General features: G+C 54.0%; 1 protein-coding gene across 2 annotated transcripts; it reads left to right on the top strand.

Annotated features, from left to right (window-relative positions):
• Nucleotides 1-2,092: 2,092 nt before the first annotated feature.
• Nucleotides 2,093-18,233, top strand: TRAM2 (translocation associated membrane protein 2). Of its 2 annotated transcripts, XM_021549742.2 has the most exons (11): nt 2,093-2,315; nt 9,549-9,612; nt 11,775-11,884; nt 12,092-12,208; nt 13,777-13,835; nt 14,384-14,468; nt 14,563-14,633; nt 15,766-15,870; nt 15,997-16,155; nt 17,134-17,306; nt 17,910-18,233. In XM_021549742.2, the coding sequence occupies exons 1-11, from the start codon at nt 2,196-2,198 to the stop codon at nt 17,981-17,983; spliced, it is 1,137 nt and encodes a 378-aa protein (XP_021405417.2). In that variant the 5' UTR covers nt 2,093-2,195; the 3' UTR covers nt 17,984-18,233. The 2 variants fall into 2 exon arrangements, with proteins under 2 accessions (XP_021405417.2, XP_077638600.1); XM_077782474.1 differs by lacking the exon at nt 17,910-18,233 and having other exon boundaries at nt 17,134-17,610.
• The last annotated feature ends 1,433 nt before the right edge of the window (nt 18,234-19,666 follow it).

Raw genomic sequence — 19,666 nt, 5'->3', positions numbered from 1 at the left:
CCAGAGATGCTGGAGGAGCTGAACAGGACCCTGGAAGCAAAAGGATCCATGTTTTACTTGAAGGGAGATCTTTCAAACCAAAACACTGTTTATACCTTGATTTTCCTAAGCAAAGCCACCAAAGGGCCCTGCCCACTCCCCTCATGTCCTTGGAGCTCCCGAGGAGCTTTAGGAGGATTTTAGGGATTGACTTCAATAAATAACAGCAAATGTTCCACTGTTTTGCCCTGGAGACTTGTTCAGATTGTCTCTGCCCCCACTGCTACACCCCCAGACTGAGCTGGGGTGTTGTTTTGGGAAGGGGGTGGGATAGGGAAGGTACCCTATGCCTCAGCCTTTCCTGGTTAATGAGGGAGATTTGGGGTTCAGCACGTTGGGATGCAGAGCGAGGTGTCAGGGTTGCAGGGTGTGCACAGGGGGATGGGTGCTGGGACACAGGTGGGTGCTGGCTGCATGGGAGCCCAGATGTGCAGGGTAGGTGGGTGCAGATGTAGGTGCAGAGGTGGGAGGCTGTCTGCACAGAAACAGTCGGTGGGTGCAGATGCAGGTGGGCATCCCCACATACACAACAAGTTGGTGTCAAGCGTGGGTGGCTGTCCAGATGTGCACAGTACCAGGGCGCAGATGTGTGGTGGGTGCCAAAACCAGCGTGTGCCTCCACCCACTGTGGAGTGCTCGGGTGTACTTGCAGCAATCAGGAGCAGTGACCAGGGTTGGGTTCTGTGTCTGGTGCCGGGCTGGGTCCTGGGTCCCAGTTCCCTGCGAGGTCCAGGGCTGTGCTGAGCTGCAGCAGGGCTGGATCCAGGTCCAGGGCTGGAGCTTGGTCCAGGGAAGGGTCCGTGTCCATACCCGGTGCCAGGTCTCAGCTCTCGGTCTGGGTCCCCATCCGAGCCTTCCATTGTGTGCTGGGTCCAGGTCCCGGGCAGGGCCGGTGCTGATGCCAGTGCCAGTGCCGTGCCCAGCACTAGGGCTGGGTCTAGGTCCTGGGCAGGGCCGGTGCCGGTGCCATGTCCAGCACTGGGGCTGGGTCCAGGCCCGTGTCCGTGCCCAGGTCCGGTCGGGCCCCGGTGCTGGGTCTCAAGTTTGGGTGCAGATCCGTGGCTGGGTGCGGGTCCGGTTCTGTGGCCAGGTCCCGGTGCAATGAGGGTCAGGGCGGTGCCTGTTCCTGATGCCGGCCCCGGTGCTGGTCGGTGCCGATGCCGGCCCTGGTCCCGGTGCGGGTCGGAGCGGTTCTGGGTCTGGTCCTGTTCCTGGTGCAGGCCGGGCCGGTAGCGGTGCCCGGTCTGGTCATGTTGCCGGAGCGGGCCGGGGCAGTGCCGGTGCCGGTCCCGTTCCCCGAGCGGGCCGGGGCGGTGCCGGTGCCAGTCCCGTTCCCGGCGCGGGCCGGGGCAGTGCCGGTCCCGTTCCCCGAGCGGGCCGGGGCGGTGCCGGTGCCAGTCCCGTTCCCGGCGCGGGCCGGGGCAGTGCCGGTGCCGGTCCCAGTCCCGTTCCCCGAGCGGGCCGGGGCGGTGCCGGTCCCAGTCCCGTTCCCCGAGCGGGCCGGGGCAGTGCCGGTCCCGTTCCCCGAGCGGGCCGGGGCGGTGCCGGTGCCAGTCCCGTTCCCGGCGCGGGCCGGGGCGGTGCCGGTGCCGGTCCCGTTCCCCGAGCGGGCCGGGGCGGTGCCCGGTCCGGTCCCGTTCCCCGAGCGGGCCGGGGCAGTGCCGGTCCCGTTCCCCGAGCGGGCCGGGGCGGTGCCGGTCCCAGTCCCGTTCCCGGCGCGGGCCGGGGCGGTGCCGGTGCCGGTCCCGGTCCCGGCGCGGGCCGGGGCGGTGCCGGTCCCGGTCCCGTTCCCCGAGCGGGCCGGGGCGGTGCCGGTGCCGGTCCCGGCGTGGGCCGGGGCGGTGCCGGTCCCGTTCCCGGCGCGGGCCGGGGCGGTGCCGGTGCCGGTGCCAGTCCCGTTCCCGGCGCGGGCCGGGGCGGTGCCGGTCCCGTTCCCCGAGCGGGCCGGGGCGGTGCCGGTCCCAGTCCCGTTCCCGGCGCGGGCCGGGGCGGTGCCGGTGCCGGTCCCGGCGCGGGCCGGGGCGGGGTCCTGCCGGGGCCGAGCGGAGCCGGGCGGGCGCGGGGAGGGCTCAGGCGGCGGCGCCTGCGCGGGGCCATCGCGGCGCTCCGCGAAGTTCCGCGGGCCCGGGGAAGTTTGGGCTCGGCTCGGCCCGGCCATGGCCTTCCGCCGGCGGGCCAAGAGCCACCCGCTCTTCAGCCAGGAGTTCCTCATCCACAACCACGCCGACATCGGCTTCTGCCTGGTGCTCAGCGTCCTCATCGCCCTCATGTTCGAGGTGAGACGCCCCCGCCATCGCCCCCCGCCGGGACCGGCTGTCCGTGCGTCCCCACCCCGTGGAAGAGGTGTCCCCCCTTGGTCTGCATGGGGTGCCCCCCCTGGGGCTGTCCCAGCTCGGGAGGGTCCCCAGCCGGGCCAGGTGCCCCCATCCCGTACGGGGAGGGGGCTGTGGGGTGCGGGCCCCTCGGTCCGGGGGTCGGAGTGCCGCCCCATTTATTCCCCATCGCTCACCCACCACCGGAGCGGTTCCCCACATTCCCACGGGGACCCAGCCTGCTGCTGCCTTTAGGGGTGGCACATCCTTCTGCTCCGCTCCAGCTCCGCGGGGGTCCCTGGCTGGGCAGGGGGAGCACAGGGGGTGTCAAAACCCCTGCCCCAAACCCACCGCAGCTGCCGGGATGTCCCGAGCACTGCGGGGCGCATCAAGCGAGAAGCCGAGCCTTGTCTGATATTCCCAGCTCTTGGAAATGGGAAGTTTTTTTTTTTTTCCGCTTTTTTTTTTTTTTTTTTCTTCAACAGCAGCCCTTTTCCAGGTGTTTTCTCCGCAGCCCGCTGACCCCGCGCCGTGGGACGAGCACCGGCGGCTGCCCGGCCTCTCCCGGCCATCCCGCTGTGCTGCGGGCCGTGGGAAGGCATCCACGGGATTCCTTCCCCGTGCCGGGGTGGCCGCAGACCCCCGCAGGGCCGCTGTCCCACCCCCGCCATGCCGGGATCGCCGCTCTGTCTCTCCGGCTGCTCCGGCCCCGTCCCTCTCCGCCGGCTCTCCGCTCGCCGTGCGGCTCCGCTCGGCTCCGGGCATCCCGCGCCGAGCACCGGGCCCTGCTCAGCGGCACCGCCGGCCGGGACCCCCCCGCCTCCCCCGCTGAACCCTCCCCTTCGGCAGTGCCACGTTTCAAAGCAAATCCGGATGGGAAAGGGGTGGCCGGGGGGCCTGGCGAGGGAGGAAAGGCTCCTTCGGTAGCAAATCGCAGGAGGAGGAAATCCATTTCCTCAATTCCTCCCCGCTGGCACCCCCTGGCTTTAATATCCCCCTCTTTTTTTACTGCGAACTCGCTGAATGAACGAGTCTCTTACAGCACCCGAACCCTTTTCAACGTCCTTGTGGCATGTATGTATATTTATTTAGGAGTTTCAAAACCGACCCAGGAGGGCCAGCTGTATTCCAAAGCCACATGCAAATGCTGCAAAGTTGGGCTGCAAGTTTCGTACTTGTACTTTGAAAAGAGAATGCCGCTGAAGTTGCATCTCTGTCTCAGGGTTTCTCCCTGCAGATGGGTTTGTTGCATACTGGGAGCCCTGTCCTGGAGAGGTGGTACCTGGGCTTGCTGCTGTGGTGCTTTTGGTTGATATGGTGCTGTGAGGGCAGTTCTGAAAATTGATTAACCTCTCCCTATGGAAGTGGCAGCAGGGAGGGGTTTGTGGTGTTTGTGGGGTTTTTAATGTATTTTAATTAAATCTCCCTTGGATGCTGAAGGCAGCAGTTTGCTACTCTCCCAGCAGACCTGAGGGAGACAGTGCTTGCCATGCCAGTGCTCCCTGTGGCTGGCAGCATCATCCCTTGGTAAGGGGTTTGGGACAGCTCTTGGTCCTTGTGGGTATTTCAGTTTACTTTTATTTTATTATTACATGTATTCCTTCTGCTTTCTTTTCCCCTGGAGGGGAAATCAGCCTCTGCTCTTGCCCAGCCCTCCAAACCTTCTGTGCCGGTTTGTGCCACCTCCGTGGTGAGTTTTGGTGGCAGCTCTGATCCCTTGCCATGGTGAGGAGGACTTGTCATTGTCTCTTCCCCTCCTTCTCTCATCCCTGCTTCCCACCCTGCAGCCAGGCTTCCACCTTCCCCAGTGCCAGTGGCCACAGCCAAGTGCAGGCCCAGCGGAAAAGGCCGAATCCTGCTCACAATAGGCTGTTTCCTGCAGGGAAGGTTTTTTTGGGAAGACACAAATAAGATTTTTAACCTTTTCCCAGGCATCCCTCAGGAGCTGACTGCTTCCTTGCTCCAGCACCCTGCTCGGGATGATGCTGGGGGGCTGCCACACATCTCCTACTGCTCAAGCACAGCACAAACTACACCTTGAGCATCTTTTTGGGTGCACAACCTTTCCCATCCACATGGATTCACCAAGCTGGTAATTCCTCTGTGGCAGGGTGCAGGTAGTGGTCATGATGGGATTTGGTGGCATGAGGCTGCTCACTGGTGTTCCAGGTGATTTGATTATTCCAGTGTTGTGTGCATTTTTGGGGATCATGGTATTGCTCAGGGAGGGAAGCCCCAGGTTTGGAGGGAGTTTCCCCAAAAAGAGCTGGGCACTACAAAGGGTTTTTATTTCCCAGCTAGCCCTAAGCCTTCAGGCTGTGAAAACACACTTGGTTGTGCAGCTGCCTGGTGCCAGAGAGGGATTTTGCCACTTGTATGTGGCTTTTGGAGCCCAGAAAGTAAAACCTCCCCTTTTTTATTTTTAAAAAACTATTTTTAGTGAGTCTTTATAGAAGTGTGAAACAGGTGCTTCCCATCCTCATGCAGAAATTACTTTGCATATCTTTTTCCACCCTGCTTTGCAGAAAAATGAAGCAAAGGCCAGTCTGGGTTTAACCTGTGTCCCATCAAGGGTGGCTTCTGTGACTGGTGTCTGGTCAGGTCTGGGGAAGACTTTGCTGATTTTGGAGAAGTTTCTGTATTAGATGGGGGCTGCTATTGTAATCTCTAATGTGGGGAAACTGAGGCTCAGTCTTATGCCTGGGGCAATGAAATAAAGCTATAAACCATTATTTTAGAAGTGGTTCCATGTCCTTGCTGGGCTTTCCCCCTGTGCAGATCGTGGGATGTGAGTCACGGGCTCCCAAACTCAGAATTGTGACACTGTCAGGAGAAGGCGGCTGACGAATGAGCTGCTATTTCCAGGCTTCCTGCTAAATATACTTTCCCCTTCCCGGTCCCCTCCGTAGTACTCTAAAAATTAAGGCCTTTCTGTTGTTAATGAGGAAAACAAAATACATTCCTGCCTCCCCTGGTCTTTGCCAGATGTGGGAACCGAGGCATGCGGGGGGTGTAAGGGTTGCGTGCTGGGGAAGAGCAGAAAAAAGGTAAAAAAGTGCAGTATTTAGGTTTACTTTTAAAAAGGGAATAAACAGGAGTGAGGGTGAGGCAGTGGAAATAGTGTCATGCTGGAGGATGAGTTTGTGGGGGCAGAGGGGCTGCACCGCCCTCGGGAAGGGCTTTTTGTCAAAGCCTGATGTTTACTTTGAAAGGCTTTGGTCCAAAGTTTGGGCTTTAGTTTACATATAGGGCCTGTGTCAATCCATACTGTGGATCAGCAAATTTGTCTTTCAATAAACTCTGGCTAGCAGGGGAAAAAAGAAACCCAAAGTTGTGAGAAAAGCCTTTGGACAGCATTTTGTCTGTAATTAGTTTGAGTTGTTTTTCAAGCCCTGGAAATATTTTCGCGGCTCAGACTGCAGAAAACTCCCCAAGCCTCCCCCGCCAGAGGTTTGGAGCTGCTTCTTTCCTCCAGAGTGGCTTTAACTCAAGCAGGACCATGGGGATGGTGGCATGCGTGGGGGTTCCTGGCTGTGGTGAAGACAAATCCCACTGAGATGAGGCTTTGGAGAAGGGAAACGTGTTTCAGAGAATCCTGGAATTGTTTGAGTTGGAAGGGACCTTAAAACTCATCTCTTCCCATCCCTCTGCCTTGGGCAGGACAACTTTCACTAGACCAGATTGCTCAGAGCCCTGTCCAACCTGGTCTTGAACACTTCCAGGTATGGGGAGTCCACAACCAATCTGGGCAAGCTGTTCCAGGAGTTTATAGTGTGCTGGGGAAGAATGCTCAAAAATTATTCTTCATTCCTGAAAATAATACTTGAAGGTTACAGTGGGTAATTTCTGGGAGAGATGCTAAATTGCCTGGATGTGTGTGCTTAGGCACCTTTGTAAAAGCCACTTGCACATCTGAACAAATGGAGTTGGGATTTTGATATGCAGCATTTCATGGCAGGGGTAAAAACAGCATCTTCTAAATTGCTGGGTGGGGCTCTGAGAACCCTGGTCTATGAAAGGTTCCTTCCCTTTGCAGGGGGCTGGAACATGATCTCTAGGGTCCATATCAACCCAAATAATTCTGGGATCCAAAAAAGGATGGGGAGAGCTTTGCTGCTCTGTATTAGGCAGCAATCTTCAGGCTAAGGTGGTGTGTAGATTTTTCCAATCACTGCATTATCAGGGAGTAAATGCCTGGTGGGAGACAGTAAATGTGTTGTAGTGCTGGGATTGCTTGGCTTTATCTATTGCTCTCCCCCCAGGGCTGCAAGGTGGATGTGCTGATTTGATTTCTGGCCATGAGAAACAGCCTCATCCCTGTCCTGGCTGATCCAGGCATCTCAGGTCTTGGTGGGCACACAGAGTTTTCTCTCTTCAGCATCCAGCTGCACTTTGGTCCTGGAGTTAGTGGCTTTTACCAGCAGAAAGCCACTCACTGCTGAGGATGTGGTTCCTTCAGGGTGTAGAGCTCCCAGGACAGCTGCTTCCCAAATGTACCTGGTTCAGGCATACAGAACCATAAAATCATTAATGTAGGGAAAGCCTCTAAGCTCATCGAGTCCAACCATTCCCCCAGCACTGCCAAGGCCATCCCTAAGCCATGTCCCCAGGTGCCACATCCCTCATGTAAGGCAGGATGAGGCTGGGACAAGGAACATCTCCTCTGCATAGAGGTGCCCTTAATGCTGGTCAGGGAGTGGATGAGAAATAAATGTACAGCATTTGCTACATGGTCCCTGCTCTGTGTGTCCCCTGGAGACAAATCCCTCTCCCACCCTCTAAAAAGTTGTGCCAGGAAGGATTAAGTTGGATACAAGGAAAAATTTCTTTGCTGAAAAGACAGTCAAGGATTGGAACAGGCTGGAAGTCATGGAATCACCATCCCTAGAATTGTTCAAAAATAGTGCAGATGTGGCACCTGTGGCCATGGTTTTGTGGTGGGCTTGGCAGTGCTGGGGGAACAGTTGGATTCCATGATCTTAGAGGAATTTTCTAGCCTAAATTATTCTGTGATTCCATTAATTGCGCCCCTTCCAGTAGCAGTTTAGTGGCAGCTGTCCCTCTACTCTCTGCCCTGCGGGGCAGAACCATTCCCAGCACTTTTCTTTCCTGTACCAGCATTTTGTTTCAGAGCAAACAGACAGCAAGTCTTGTGCCTCTGAATAATCCTCACATTGCTCTTCCCACTCCAAACTTCTGCTTTCCCTGTCTGCCTGTGAAATGCTCAAGGCAGGCTCTGAAGAGCTTTGCCATCCCTGGTGCTCATCCCTGTTTCCCAAGCCAAGGAAACCTGTTTTTTGCTGTGCAGATACCTGCATCTAGGAGTTTACATTTGTCTTTGGTTGTTAAAATATTTCACTGAGGCTTTAGGAAGCAACCTGCTACCCCTCTGTAAGGAATGGTGGGAGGTGCTGGGGTGGCTCCAAAGCTGCTGGTGGCTCTCCAGCCCAGAGGAAGCAAAGACAGATGGGGAGATGGGACAAAGCATTGCTTGATGGAGAAACCTTCCTACCGGGCACTCTGGGACAGAAGATAAGGAGAATCTGGGGAAACTGTGCTGGGGCTGAGCTCTGTCCAGGCATTGCTTCCCACCTTGGAGATACTCTGGGGCCATTTTCCTGGACTCACAGCTCTGGCCTGTGTCCTCTCCAGCAGGTTAGGAGGCATCACCTGGAGATGATGTCTTGTTCCCAGCTGTTTACAGCAATGGATGTCAGCCAAGTACTCGGGGAGCTCTAAATCCATCAGTGCCTGCTGCCTTTAGCACATCCATGACACAGCCACCCTGCCACACCACAGCCACCACTGGCTCCGTGCCTCTGTTTCATGCCCTGTGCCAGCCTGTGGCAAGACTTGGGTGTAAACTCCAGGTCCTGGATGTGCTGTACAGTTCTGGGATGAAGCAACTTGGTTTTCCCAGCCAGCAAGGTCTGTAGGAGCCAGAAGTGTCTCCCTCAGCCAGCTTGAGGCCAAGCGATGCACTTTTTCCATTCCCACCCCAAACTCTGCCCATGGTCTCCATCTTCTGCATCTACTCCTCTACAAACAGAGCAGAACATGTGGGATTTCCTTTTTTTTTCTTTTTTTTTCAGTGGAAAAAACAATAAAATCCCCAAACATCACCATGGAGTTTGCTGTCCCTGAGCCGGGGCTGCCTGCACCGGTTGCTCAATGCTGGTGGTGGCAGGATGGGAACTCTTAGCAAAGTCCCCTGCTCTCCCCCACAAGCTGTGGAGCAATTTCCAGCAGGGATTTTAATATCCTGCCACACTGAAGCAGTGGCAGCCATGTCTGTGTGAAATGCAGCTGATCTCCGTTGGTGTTTGACGGGCACAGGATTTTTTGGGAATGGTTGTATTTGAGGGTGGATGCTTCTGAAGCGTTGGAGGGTTGGTTGGATGCCACTGGAAGGGGAAATTCTGGTGACCTACTGGCAGTGTGGTGTTGGATGTCATGAAGGCATGTTTGGTGTTGGATGTCTGTGCACTGGATTTTGCTGTGGCCCCAGCTTGAGGGTGCTTTGGTCTCAGAGGTGCAGTTTTGGGGTGTCTTGTGGGGTGGATGCTCTGCCCCATCCCCACAAAGTCTCCTGCTTTGCTGCTGTGGAGGACCATTCCTTTAAATAAAAATTTAGTCAATGTCCACCTCTCTGGTGATCAATGACAGGATCAGAGGGAATGGCTGGAGCTGCATCAGGAGAGATTTAGGTTGAACATTAGGAAAAAGTTCTTTCCCCAGAGGGTGGCTTTGTGCTGACCAGGTTCCACAGCGAATGCTCTCAGCCGCAAGCATGACGGAGTTCAAGAAGGGCTTTGACAACATTCTAGGCACAGGATGGGATTCTTGGGGTGTCCTGTGCAGGGACAGGAGTGGGATTTCAGTGATCCTTTTAGTCCCTTCCAAATTAGGATATTCCATGATCTGATTCTGTGATTCAATAAATGAAAAGTGAGCAACACAGCCCTGGGTTTTGGATGTCCTGATGTCTCATCCCAGGCTTTTTTTTTCCCTTTTTAGCCATGCATCTGGGATCTTGTGGGTGACCAGTGTGAGGTTCTGTGTTTCTGCAAGTGAAGCTGGTGCTGGCACATCTCCCTGGGTGATTTGCCTTTCCCATTGTGATAGGAAAAAAAAACTGGTCCAGAAGAATGGATTTAACAACTGATTTGCTTCTTCTTCCCTCTGTGTCTTTGACAGGTCACAGCCAAGACTGCCTTCCTGTTCATCTTACCTCAGTATAATGTTAGTGTGCCTACAGCAGGTGAGAGATGCCTCTGCTCCACAAATCCCAAGGGAATGTTGAGTCTGGTTTGCCCCAAATCCTCAATTCCAGCTACCTTGGGCTCACCCTCTACTGATCAGCTGCTCAGGGTCTTGTCTGGCAGCAAATGTAGTCTGGCAGAGATGTTAAAAATAAGATATGAAGCAAAGTTTGAGTGGCTCAGAGCACTCTGGTTGTGTCTGTCAGCCCTCATGCTGCCAGGTTGGGAAGAAGTGCTTTCCAGGGAGTTTGGGGGCTTCCTCTTTTCTTTCTGCCATGGCCAGACCACTCGGTGCTCCCTGCAGGATGAGGTTGCTGCTCCAAGCCTGGTCAGGCAGGATCCAGCTGTGTGATTGCCTGCCTCGAGCAGCTTCTTGTCCCCCTGAGGAGCAGGAGGGATTTACCTCTTTGACCTGTGCATGTCATCCCTGTCCTGCTGATTTCTGGGGATGGCACCTGGAGAAGAGGGTGTGGAGATGGTGAAGAGATGCTCCAGGCAGGTTCTGATTCACAGGGAGTAAATTCCAGGAGGCTCTGAGCTGGTGCAGCTCGGAACCAAAGGGACCAGAGGAGGTGTCCCAGCTCCCAGCCAGGAGGCTCAGCCCCTGTTTTTCCTATTATGGCTGCTGGTTGCTGCCTTCCTGGCTCAGAGCCCCTCTGGCTCTGGCAGGGATCTGGGCACTGGCCTGGAGACAGCAGGAGCTGCTTTGGGTAAAGGCCTGGGCTCGGGATGAGCCAAATGCCCGGGGCACAAAGCCTGGCCTGGCGGCAGAAAACTGCAGTTAATTGGGAGTGTTTGAGTAATCATGCAAAGAAAGAGCAGGGTGTTGGGATTAGGGGAGCTGCAGTGAGGCAGACATGCGGAAGATAAAAGCTCTGCCCTTAAAGGCTTTGGTTATGGCTGAAGGAGTCATCCAGTTTCCAGATTCAATTGTGGTCCCTTCTCCCCTGTGGCATAGTCCAGACAACTTCTGCTGCTGGGTTTTTAAGGGATTTATTCTTTCCTGACATGAGATGTCCCAGGGGGCACAGAAACACCTCCCCAGGACCAAGTATTGGGATATCAATATAGGGCATAAGCTAGTGGGGAGAAAGATCTTAGTGCAGCAGCTTCTTGGGAGAAATCTAAATTTTTCCAAGGCTTTCCCACATCCCCCACAGCTTCTGCTAGAACTTCTGAGGTGCCCTGGAGAGAGAAGGCAGAGCACAGGTACATGATGTTATTTTCTTTGGCCATGCAATTCTGTCTTTTACCTTGCTCTGGGATACAGGCACCATTTTTACCTCTGGGTCTGCACAGCACCAGGAGCTCCTAAGGATAGGGTGTTTTCATATCCTCGTGCCAGTTTTGTTCATAAATCCCCTTCAAATCTTAGAAATCTGGAATGAAGCTTTGTTTAGGGTAGGCAGGGCTGGTGACAGAGCAGTTTCTTCCTGTCAGGAGAGGACAGACTGGGTCAGGGCGAAGGAGAGCAGCAGCCAGGAGTGGGCTGAGCTTCGTGTGATGATACTTCCTGCAGCCTTCCCAACTCTACTTCTTCCCATAAGCTTCAGGGCTGAAAATAGTCACCTAAATGCAGATGTCTGGGGTATTTTGAGTGCTGCTGGGTCTCCTGTTGCTCCAGAAGAGCACAGCCTCCCTATTTGTGGGTCCTATTTGTCATCCACCAGCCCTGTGCTGCTGCCTCAGATCTCTGACTAGCAGAAGGCACCTGCATTTAGGCAGCTGAATCCTGCTCCAGCAGTTTTCAGGGAGGAGTGGGAGATCCTAAGGAAGTGTTAAATCATAACTGAGGGAGTTGAAATCCTATCCCAAGCGCTGATGTTTCTAGTGGGGAATCCCTGATCCTGTCACTTGCTTCAACTTCCCGTGTTTTTATCCCTGCAGGTGATAAATTCCCATCTCCACAGCCAGGCTGTCCCCAGTGGCAAGGGGAAGCTTTTAGTGTCCTCAGTGTCCCCTCCCTTGAGGTGTGTACCTGTAAGAGGGGAAACCACCCATGTCTGCCATGAGCTAACCCTGAAGAGAGCCCTTTTTCCCTACCACTGGCATAGTCATGACCTCTCTGGTGTCCCCATCCAAGCTGCTCCCCACTAAGCCCTCAACTGGAAATCCTTTGGGCTATGGGAGTCTGACCCATGCTTTTTTTTTGTCTTTGCAGATGGGGAGCTGGTCCAGTATCACTATGGGCTGAAGGATCTAGTCACCATCCTCTTCTACATCTTCATCGCCATCATCCTCCACGCAGTGGTGCAGGAATACGCCCTGGACGTAAGCGCCATTCCCTGTCTTGTGTCCTCAAAATACCAAATTCCACGGAGGGCTCTGCAGTTAAATGCTGTTCTGGGGGTGGTCTGGGGGCTGAGGTGATGATGGGTGAGCTTTCATCTCTGGAGGCTGCTAGGGATTGAGGAGGAGGAGAGAGAGTTGATGGTGGCTCACGTTTTCTTGTTTGTGTCTCCCTCTGCTCCTTCCCAGAAAATCAACAGGCGTCTGCATCTCTCCAAGGTCAAACACAGCAAGTTCAATGAGTCAGGGCAGCTGGTTGCCTTCCACCTCACCTCTGTCATCTGGTGCTTGTACGTCGTGGTGACGGTAAGGCACGGGGCTGGCTGGCATTTGGCTTTCCAGGGGGAACTGTGGGTTCTGGAGCACAAAATCCCACTGGCAGCAGAGACCCCAGCCAGCTTCTGGGCCAAAGCAGGCACATTTCAGTCAGTGTCGTTTTCAGCTGTGGTGAATCCTTCCAGCCACTGTCTGAGGGCAGTTTTGGGAAATCCTTCTCCTGTATTGTACAAAGCACAGGTAAATGGGCTGTGAAATATTTTTGGAGCTGGGGCCCAGAAATCCTGCCTGGCCCCATCATCTCCATCCTCTGCTCCAGGACTTGATGCCTTTCTCAGCTTATTTTCCTCCTTATGTACATTCAGTGCCTTGAGGTTTCTGGGTACCTTTTGTGGGGTCATGGGGCTAATGGGCAGAATTTTGGAATCCATCTTTGTGCTTCCTTCCTTGGCAAGATGATGGTGGGGGAATCTTTGAAAACAGGGAAACCTTGCTGTTTCTTGAGGATGTGTCAACCCAAAGATTTCAGAGGGAAAACTGTCATTTTGAGAAGGAAGGGGGAGGGAAGAGCAGGTGGTGTGGGAGAGATCTGACTGTTTTGGCAGGATGAAGTGATGATGCTTTGCTACCTGCAGCCATTTGGGTCCAGCTGTGGTCTGCAGTGGCTCTGGGGATGGATCCTTGGGGACAGATTCCCTCCGCACTGCTCAGAGGGTCCTGCCAACCCTTTTTAGAGAACTACTTTTCCCTTCAAGGCCAGCATTTCTAGAGATCTGCTGGCACTGCCTCTGCCTCATTGGTCTCTGAGGAAGGAAACTTTGGCAAAACAGTTGATGCTGCTGGTTTTGGGCTCCCCTTGCCCAGTGCCAGACACATCCGTCAGCAGCTGTGGGGCTGGAGCCTCCTGTACACCCCACATTGCTGTGATATGCTCCCCAAACAGCCAACATGTGTAAAGCAGGTCACTCTTGTGCTTCCCTGGCCTTCCCCAGCTGAACAAACACATCTTGGGACAGACAGGGAATAGATGATGGTGACTGGGCAGGACAAATTTCCCTTGCCAGCATCTCCTTGCAAAGCCTAGAGCAGCATCCATGTGGCAGGAGTGAGAAGGGAGTCCCATCCTATAAGGCAAGAGGTGGAAAATGAAACTATCCCAATTCATATCCAGTTTTTTTTTATTGGTGTTTTCTGTTCCTCTTTCTATTCAGAAGCACTTCTTGTTGCTGAAGTGCTGCTGGGATTGGAAATGCCAGTAGGGAAGAAGCCTCTGGGACCATGCACATGGCTACTGAGCCATGCTTCACCTCCAGAGCATTCCAAACCCCAAATAAGCTCTCCTGAATTTGGGACCCTCTGTGCAACTAAGCTAGTAGCCTTCAGCCCCCAAATAAGGGGCCTGGTGAAATTTTAGAGGGGTGCTAGAGATCCACAGATGCAGAGCTCAGCCTTGGCCCTCACATGGAACATGGTTTGCTCCTGCAGGCTGTGACGAGGCTCGGGTGTCATCCCCAGTTCCTTGTTTCACTGTACCATCAGCCCAGCCTCTCATAACCTGTTTTGTTTTGCTGAAGCCTTGCCTCTCTTCTCCTTTTCAGGAAGGATACATTTCAAACCCCCGGAGTCTGTGGGAAAACTACCCGCATGTTTATCTGCCGTAAGCACTTGCGAGGGCATTTTGTTCTGGGGCTGGCCACTTCCTTCCTCTCCATGGTTTTGCCTGCTGGGAGTGGGGTGCTGACAGCACAGCACCCTCTGCATGCACCCTGCAGCAAGGATGCTGCAGTGAGACCGTGGGGAGTGGGGATATCTCATTTGTGAGCCAGGGGAGGGGTGTTCAGAGGGTTTCATGAGGAAGGCCCTGTGGGCTTGGTTACTCATCCTGACTGTTTCCTGCAGCACCTTGGGAAAGTCTCTTTGCTGTTCATTTTTCACGGCGCAAATATAGTGGGGGATGACCCTTCACTCTTGGTTTTTTACAAAAGTGAGGTTTGCAGAGAGCACAGACACCACAGCACAAGCATCTGAATAAACTCCATGTGTGGCTCTCTTGGCTCAACAAATAATTTCAGCCCCAAAATGATTTCTCCTAAATCCCATGGCTCCAAAACAGTGGAGGGACTGCCCAATGCTGCCCTGGCACTCGGGCTCTTGGGGTCCTGCCATGGCCTGGGCTGGCTCACGTGGCTCCTCCCTGCATTTCAGGTACCAGGTGAAGTTTTTCTACCTGTGCCAGCTGGCGTACTGGCTGCACGCCCTGCCTGAGCTCTACTTCCAAAAAGTCCGCAAGGTGAGAGCCAGGGGGAGGTTTTGGGAGAGGGAGCTCTGGGAGAGGGCGGGTGGAGAGGGCTGAGAGGTTGATTTGGCTTTTGTGCCCCTGGCAGGAGGAGATCCCCCGGCAGCTGCGCTGCATCGCGCTCTACCTGCTGCACATCGCCGGCGCCTACCTGCTCAAGTGAGTCAGCTCCACACCAGGACGGGGCTGGGCAGCTGCCTCTGCCCTGGGGTCACCTGGCAATCCTCAGTGGGGTGAGAGGCTTAGAAGGAATAAATCAGGTTGTTTCAGTGGAGAGTGAGTTTTTGCATAGGCAGGTATATAGGACAAGAGGGATGGTTTTAAACTAGAAGAGATTTGGATATTGAGAAGAAATTCTTGCCTGTGAGGGTGGTGAGGCATTTGGCACAGGTTGTTCAGAGGGTTTCCCATCCCTGGAAGTGTTCAAGGCCAGGTTGTTAGCATTCAGGAACACATAATCACGGCATGTGATTATATGCAGGTGCTTTTAGTTGAAGAGCTCTGGAATTCAGGAGTTTCAGACCCAAATCTGACCCCGACATGATTTCGAGCTGAACATGTTTTATATTCTGTCATTATATAACTACATATTAATTATTAAACTTGTATTGTTCTATTGTATACATTGATCCCATCCAAGCATGGATTTCTTGTGATTTCCCCCAAACCCCCTGAACACAGTTCTCATGATTCTTGTTATAATCAAACAATAATTATATCTAATTACTGAGGAAACATTACATCTAACAATCATATCATTTATCATATAATAATTACACAGGTGCAGCGCAGTTTCACATGATCTAACAAAAACAAGGTCTAACATTTTCCCAGGGCCTACCTGTAGCGTTTTCCCAGATCCTACCAAGCTCAACTCCCTGAATTCCCATGATTTTATAAACCTTTTACTGTCAAGGTTGGATGGGCAACCAGTGGAAGATTGGAGCAAGGTTGGATTGGAGCAACCTAGGACAGTGGAAGATGTGCAGGGCAGGGGATTGGAGTGATCTTTAAGGTCCGTTCCCACCCAAACCATTCTCTGATAAAAAGCAGAGCAGCCTTGCCAGCCATAGGGTTTTGTGTTGGATATATCCCAGCTCTGGTAGTGTTTTGGACTGTGCTGATGGGTTATAGACAGGGATTTCCCCTATTGCAGTCCTACCCCTTCTACTGCACAAAGATCTGGCTTTGGGCTGGCGCTGCAGCTCATGAACAGGCTGAGGCTGCAGCTGGGTTTGAAGGATGAAGGTTGACCAGCCCAGTGATGCTTTTTTTTCCTTTTCCTTACCAGCTTAACCCGCTTGGGACTGATCCTCTTGCTGTTGCAGTACTTGGCTGAGTTCTTCTTCCACATGGCACGACTGGTTTACTTCACGGACGAGAACAACGAGAAGCTGTAAGCAGGGGAGCTGCCTGTGGCTCCCATCCTCCTGTGGAGCCCAGGAGAGCCTGGACCTTGCTCTCCCCTCCTGGGTCAGCACTGGGGCTGCTCCTGCCCACACCTGTGCTTGCCCTCCTGCAGGTTTAACGTGTGGGCCGTGGTGTTCGTGGTCACCAGGCTCTTCACCCTCACCTTGTACATCCTGGTCATCGGCTTCGGGCTGCCGCGCGTGGAGAGCCAGGCCCTGGACCCCGAGAGAGGGAACTTCTTCAGCTTTCTCTTCAACAATATTCTCTTCAGGTAGGAATGTCTCTTGTGTCTTCTTTGGCTGTGTTATTCCAGCATGGGTTTTTCTGAGTTTGGAAATCATGGAATGCCAGAATGGTTTGGATTGGAAGGGACCTTAAAGATCATCTCTTTCCAACCCTTGCCTTGGACATGGAGACCATCACTGGACCAGGTTGCTGCAGGTTCCATCCAAATGGGATCCAGACAGTGACAAGCTGATCCTGGTTCCATTTAGGGAAGGTGTTAGTGCACTGAAGGGGGTGTGAAGGAAGCAAGGAGAGGTTTAAAGGCTACACAGAGCCAAAATGAAGGGGAAAATCAGGAAATTAAGTGTTAATGAAGTGAAGTTACAAAGTGCAAGCTTATCTTGGAGAAATGCTGGTAGGCTTTTCCTGTTGTACCTGTAAGTGCATTTACATGGATGTGGTCAAGGAAAAGGCATTTTCCCTTCTGCTTGGCCATGTTTTGCTGCCCCTTGATGTGAGAGGTAGGGGGTGGAATGGGCTCCTTACGCCTTGCAGTCTGTCAAGTCTGGGAGCCTTTCTCATCCTTGAAGCAGCTGTGGGTTCAGTTCAGAATTTGCCAGGCATGGTCATTCTCAAGCTTTTTGAAGCCAAGGACTGCTGGCACACCTGAGGATTTGAGGGTCTTTCTTACCTCCCTTCCACCTTTTAGATCATCCGGGGACATTGTATCTTGATTGTACTGCATTGTATTTTGGGCAGTGCTGGTTGAGATGATCCTGTTCATCAATTCCTGCCCTAAAGTTGAAAGAATCAGTGAATCAAAACCTGAGATCTTTATGACGTGGAGGGAAAGGAAGGTGGCTGCTCTGGGCTGAGGGGTGGCGGAAAGGAGAGATGGTGGCTGGAGGGACGGCATCTGCCACGTGGGGGGACCTCGGCCACCAGCCCCAGTGTGGGGGGAAGGCCGGGCTGGGGGTGGCCTCGCTGCTGTGTTCTCAGCCTGCCTCTTCTCCGCCCCTGGCAGAATGAGTGTGCTGCTGTTGGTGTGCCTCTTCCAGGCCTCGGTGATGTGGCGCTTCATCCACTTCCAGCTGCGGCGCTGGAGGGAGTACTGGAACGAGCAGAGCAGTCGGAAGCGAGCCGCCGCCGCCGCCGCCAGCACCAAGCAGCAAACCAAGCTGCTCAAGAGGGACTCGGGTGAGTGCTGGGAGGGTGGCACTGTGGAGGTGCAAGTCCTGGGGTTCAGCATCCCCCAGCAGGCGTCTCCACCAGTGTCCTGATGTCATGGGGGTTTCCCCGTGTCTGTGGGCCAGTCCTGAGAGAATAAAGGGTTTGGCTTGTGCAAGGGACAAAGTTTCTTCCTCCATAGAATCACAGAGTGGTTTAGGTTGGAAAAGACCTCTGAGATTATGGAGTCCAACCTTTGACCAATCACCACAGTGTCAACCAGACTAGAGTGCTGAGTGCCATGTTAAGTCATTCCTTGGACACCTCCAGGGATGGTGACTCCAAACCTCTCTGAGCAGCCCATTCCAATGTTTAATCACCCTTTCTGTGAGAAAATTCCTTCTAATGTCCAACCTGAACCTCCCTTGTGGCAGCTTGAAGCTATTTCATCTTTTCCTGTCCCTTGTTCCCTGGGAGCAAAGCCCCACCTGGCTGCACCCTCCTGTCATGGAGTTGTGGCAAGCAAGAAGGTCCCTCCCAAACTTCTTTTACTCCAGGTTAAACACCCCCAGCTCCCTCAGATTGCGCTCCAGACCCCTCACCAGCTCCGTGTCCCTTTGTTGCTATCCCCAGGTTACCATGAAAACGGAGTGGTGAAAGCAGAGAACGGAACCTCACCTCGCACCAAGAAGCTCAAGTCTCCATAGAAGCCAAGGGTTGTCTCCTGGGGAGGAGGGCGAGATACCAGGACTGAGCAGCCCCTCCTCCTGCTCCTCACGAGCGGCATCTTGAAAGGCTCGGAATCATCTTCCCAAGGTGTCTCTCGCTCTCCTCCCTTCCTTCCTTGCTCTCGTGAACCGTTTGCAATAAAACCAAAAAGGCCTCATTCCCCTTCTCCCATCCCCCTCATAGGAACCTTCTCCAGCCCTCCTGGTTTTGCCTTCCTCTGATCGTAAACCAGCGTGCAATTTTTTTTTTTCCCTTTTCTAATTTAGTGTTTGGTTATTTTGGTTAATGGTTACAAGTGTATCATAAATGGTTCCAAACAATCCTTTTTTCTCCTACAGCATGTTCCTCCCCCTCTCTTCATGGTGCTTCCCTGAACCCCTGGGACAGGGTCACGACAGCTTGAAGGCACCAAATGTGTGTTATGGGATCAGATTCCTGGGGGAATGTGCTGGGGCTGTGAGATCTAAGGCTCAGGGGTGCTCTCAGGTGAGATGGGACACAACTGGCCAGCACCCAAGAGGTTGTTGATGCTGCTAAGAGAGACCAGGGTCTGATGGAGGAAGCTCAACCCTGTCTTGTCTCCTGGTGGACCTCTGGTTAACTGAGGTCTTCTGAACCCTGTTTTGGAGAATTTTCAGGAGCTGGGCAGCAGAGAAGGGAGAGAACTTCCCTCTTCATATGGAAGGTCCACCTCCCAGCCTCTGCTTGCCCTAGCTGGATTTCTCTTGACTGCCCCATGGTTGTTCTGGACCTCCTATCCCCAGGAGCTGGGCCCAGGGCTCTGCAGCTCTCAATGTTTTGTTATGGGGCAAGAGCATCTTCATTTCCATATGAGTCCTTGAGGCCTGCCCTGTTTTGAGTGCTGGCCTAGCTCTTGTCAGCCCAGCCCTTTGCCAGCTTGTCTGTGCCTCGTGGCCCTGGTGTTCTTGTTGCTCTTGACCACATTCAGGTGACAAATGGGTTGCTGCAAAGGGTTTTTGCATCAGTGGACTGTGCCCCTCGTACTGTCACCTCAGCCTTCCTCGTCCCTTCCGTGCCAGTCCAGCCATGCCATCAGCAGCCACCAGCTTCACTCTTTGTTTCCAAAGGATACACTGCTTGTATCCACTCAAGGTGCTATCAAACCCAGGGTTTCTTCCAAAAATCCTAGCCCCTTCATCCCTTTCTGAGCTGTGAATGAGATGACAGGGAAGGAAGGTGAAGGAGGCTGGGGCTGCAAGGAGCAGCTTGCATTTTAGGAAAAGCCTGGCTTGTGACATGTCGCTGTTAGCAGATGGAGTTGTCTCAAATCTACCTCAGAGGCCATCTGTTGCTGCAGACCACTTTCCCCTCTTGCTCCTGCCTGCTGCCACCTCCACGTGCTGGCAAGAGGTTTTGTGGAAAGCCGGATCCCACCAGCCTGATCCCTCGCTGACTCTGCTGGGAGCAGCATCTGCTTGGGGTTTTGTGGGTCAGTGCCATCTCACTGGGCTTCTTTTTGGGGTGCCATGCCAGGCTAGGTTTGGCAGGTGAGGAGTAGTGGCACCTCTGTCCCCCACACTGTCCTCTGGGGCAGTACCTGAGCTGGCTTTGCTGTTGGTGCCTCCTGTGCAGTGAAGTTGGCCCTAGCTTCAGTTCTGCTTCGCCACAGCAGGAACAGAGGACTCGTGGTGTGTCCCCTT

Source organism: Lonchura striata, chromosome 3 (assembly GCF_046129695.1).
Source record: "Lonchura striata isolate bLonStr1 chromosome 3, bLonStr1.mat, whole genome shotgun sequence".
Lineage (NCBI taxonomy): Eukaryota > Metazoa > Chordata > Aves > Passeriformes > Estrildidae > Lonchura > Lonchura striata.
Note: the sequence above shows the minus strand (reverse complement) of the source record. Positions and strands in the feature narration are given on the sequence as shown.

Excerpts from the sequence above, each read along its gene's own strand:
- TRAM2 (XM_077782474.1), top strand. The coding sequence starts at position 2,196 with ATGGCCTTCCGCCGGCGGGCCAAGAGCCACCCGCTCTTCAGCCAGGAG. Across the intron at positions 11,885-12,091 it reads TGCAGGAATACGCCCTGGAC|AAAATCAACAGGCGTCTGCA; the intron begins GTAAGCGCCATT and ends GCTCCTTCCCAG. Across the intron at positions 12,209-13,776 it reads GCTTGTACGTCGTGGTGACG|GAAGGATACATTTCAAACCC; the intron begins GTAAGGCACGGG and ends TCTCCTTTTCAG.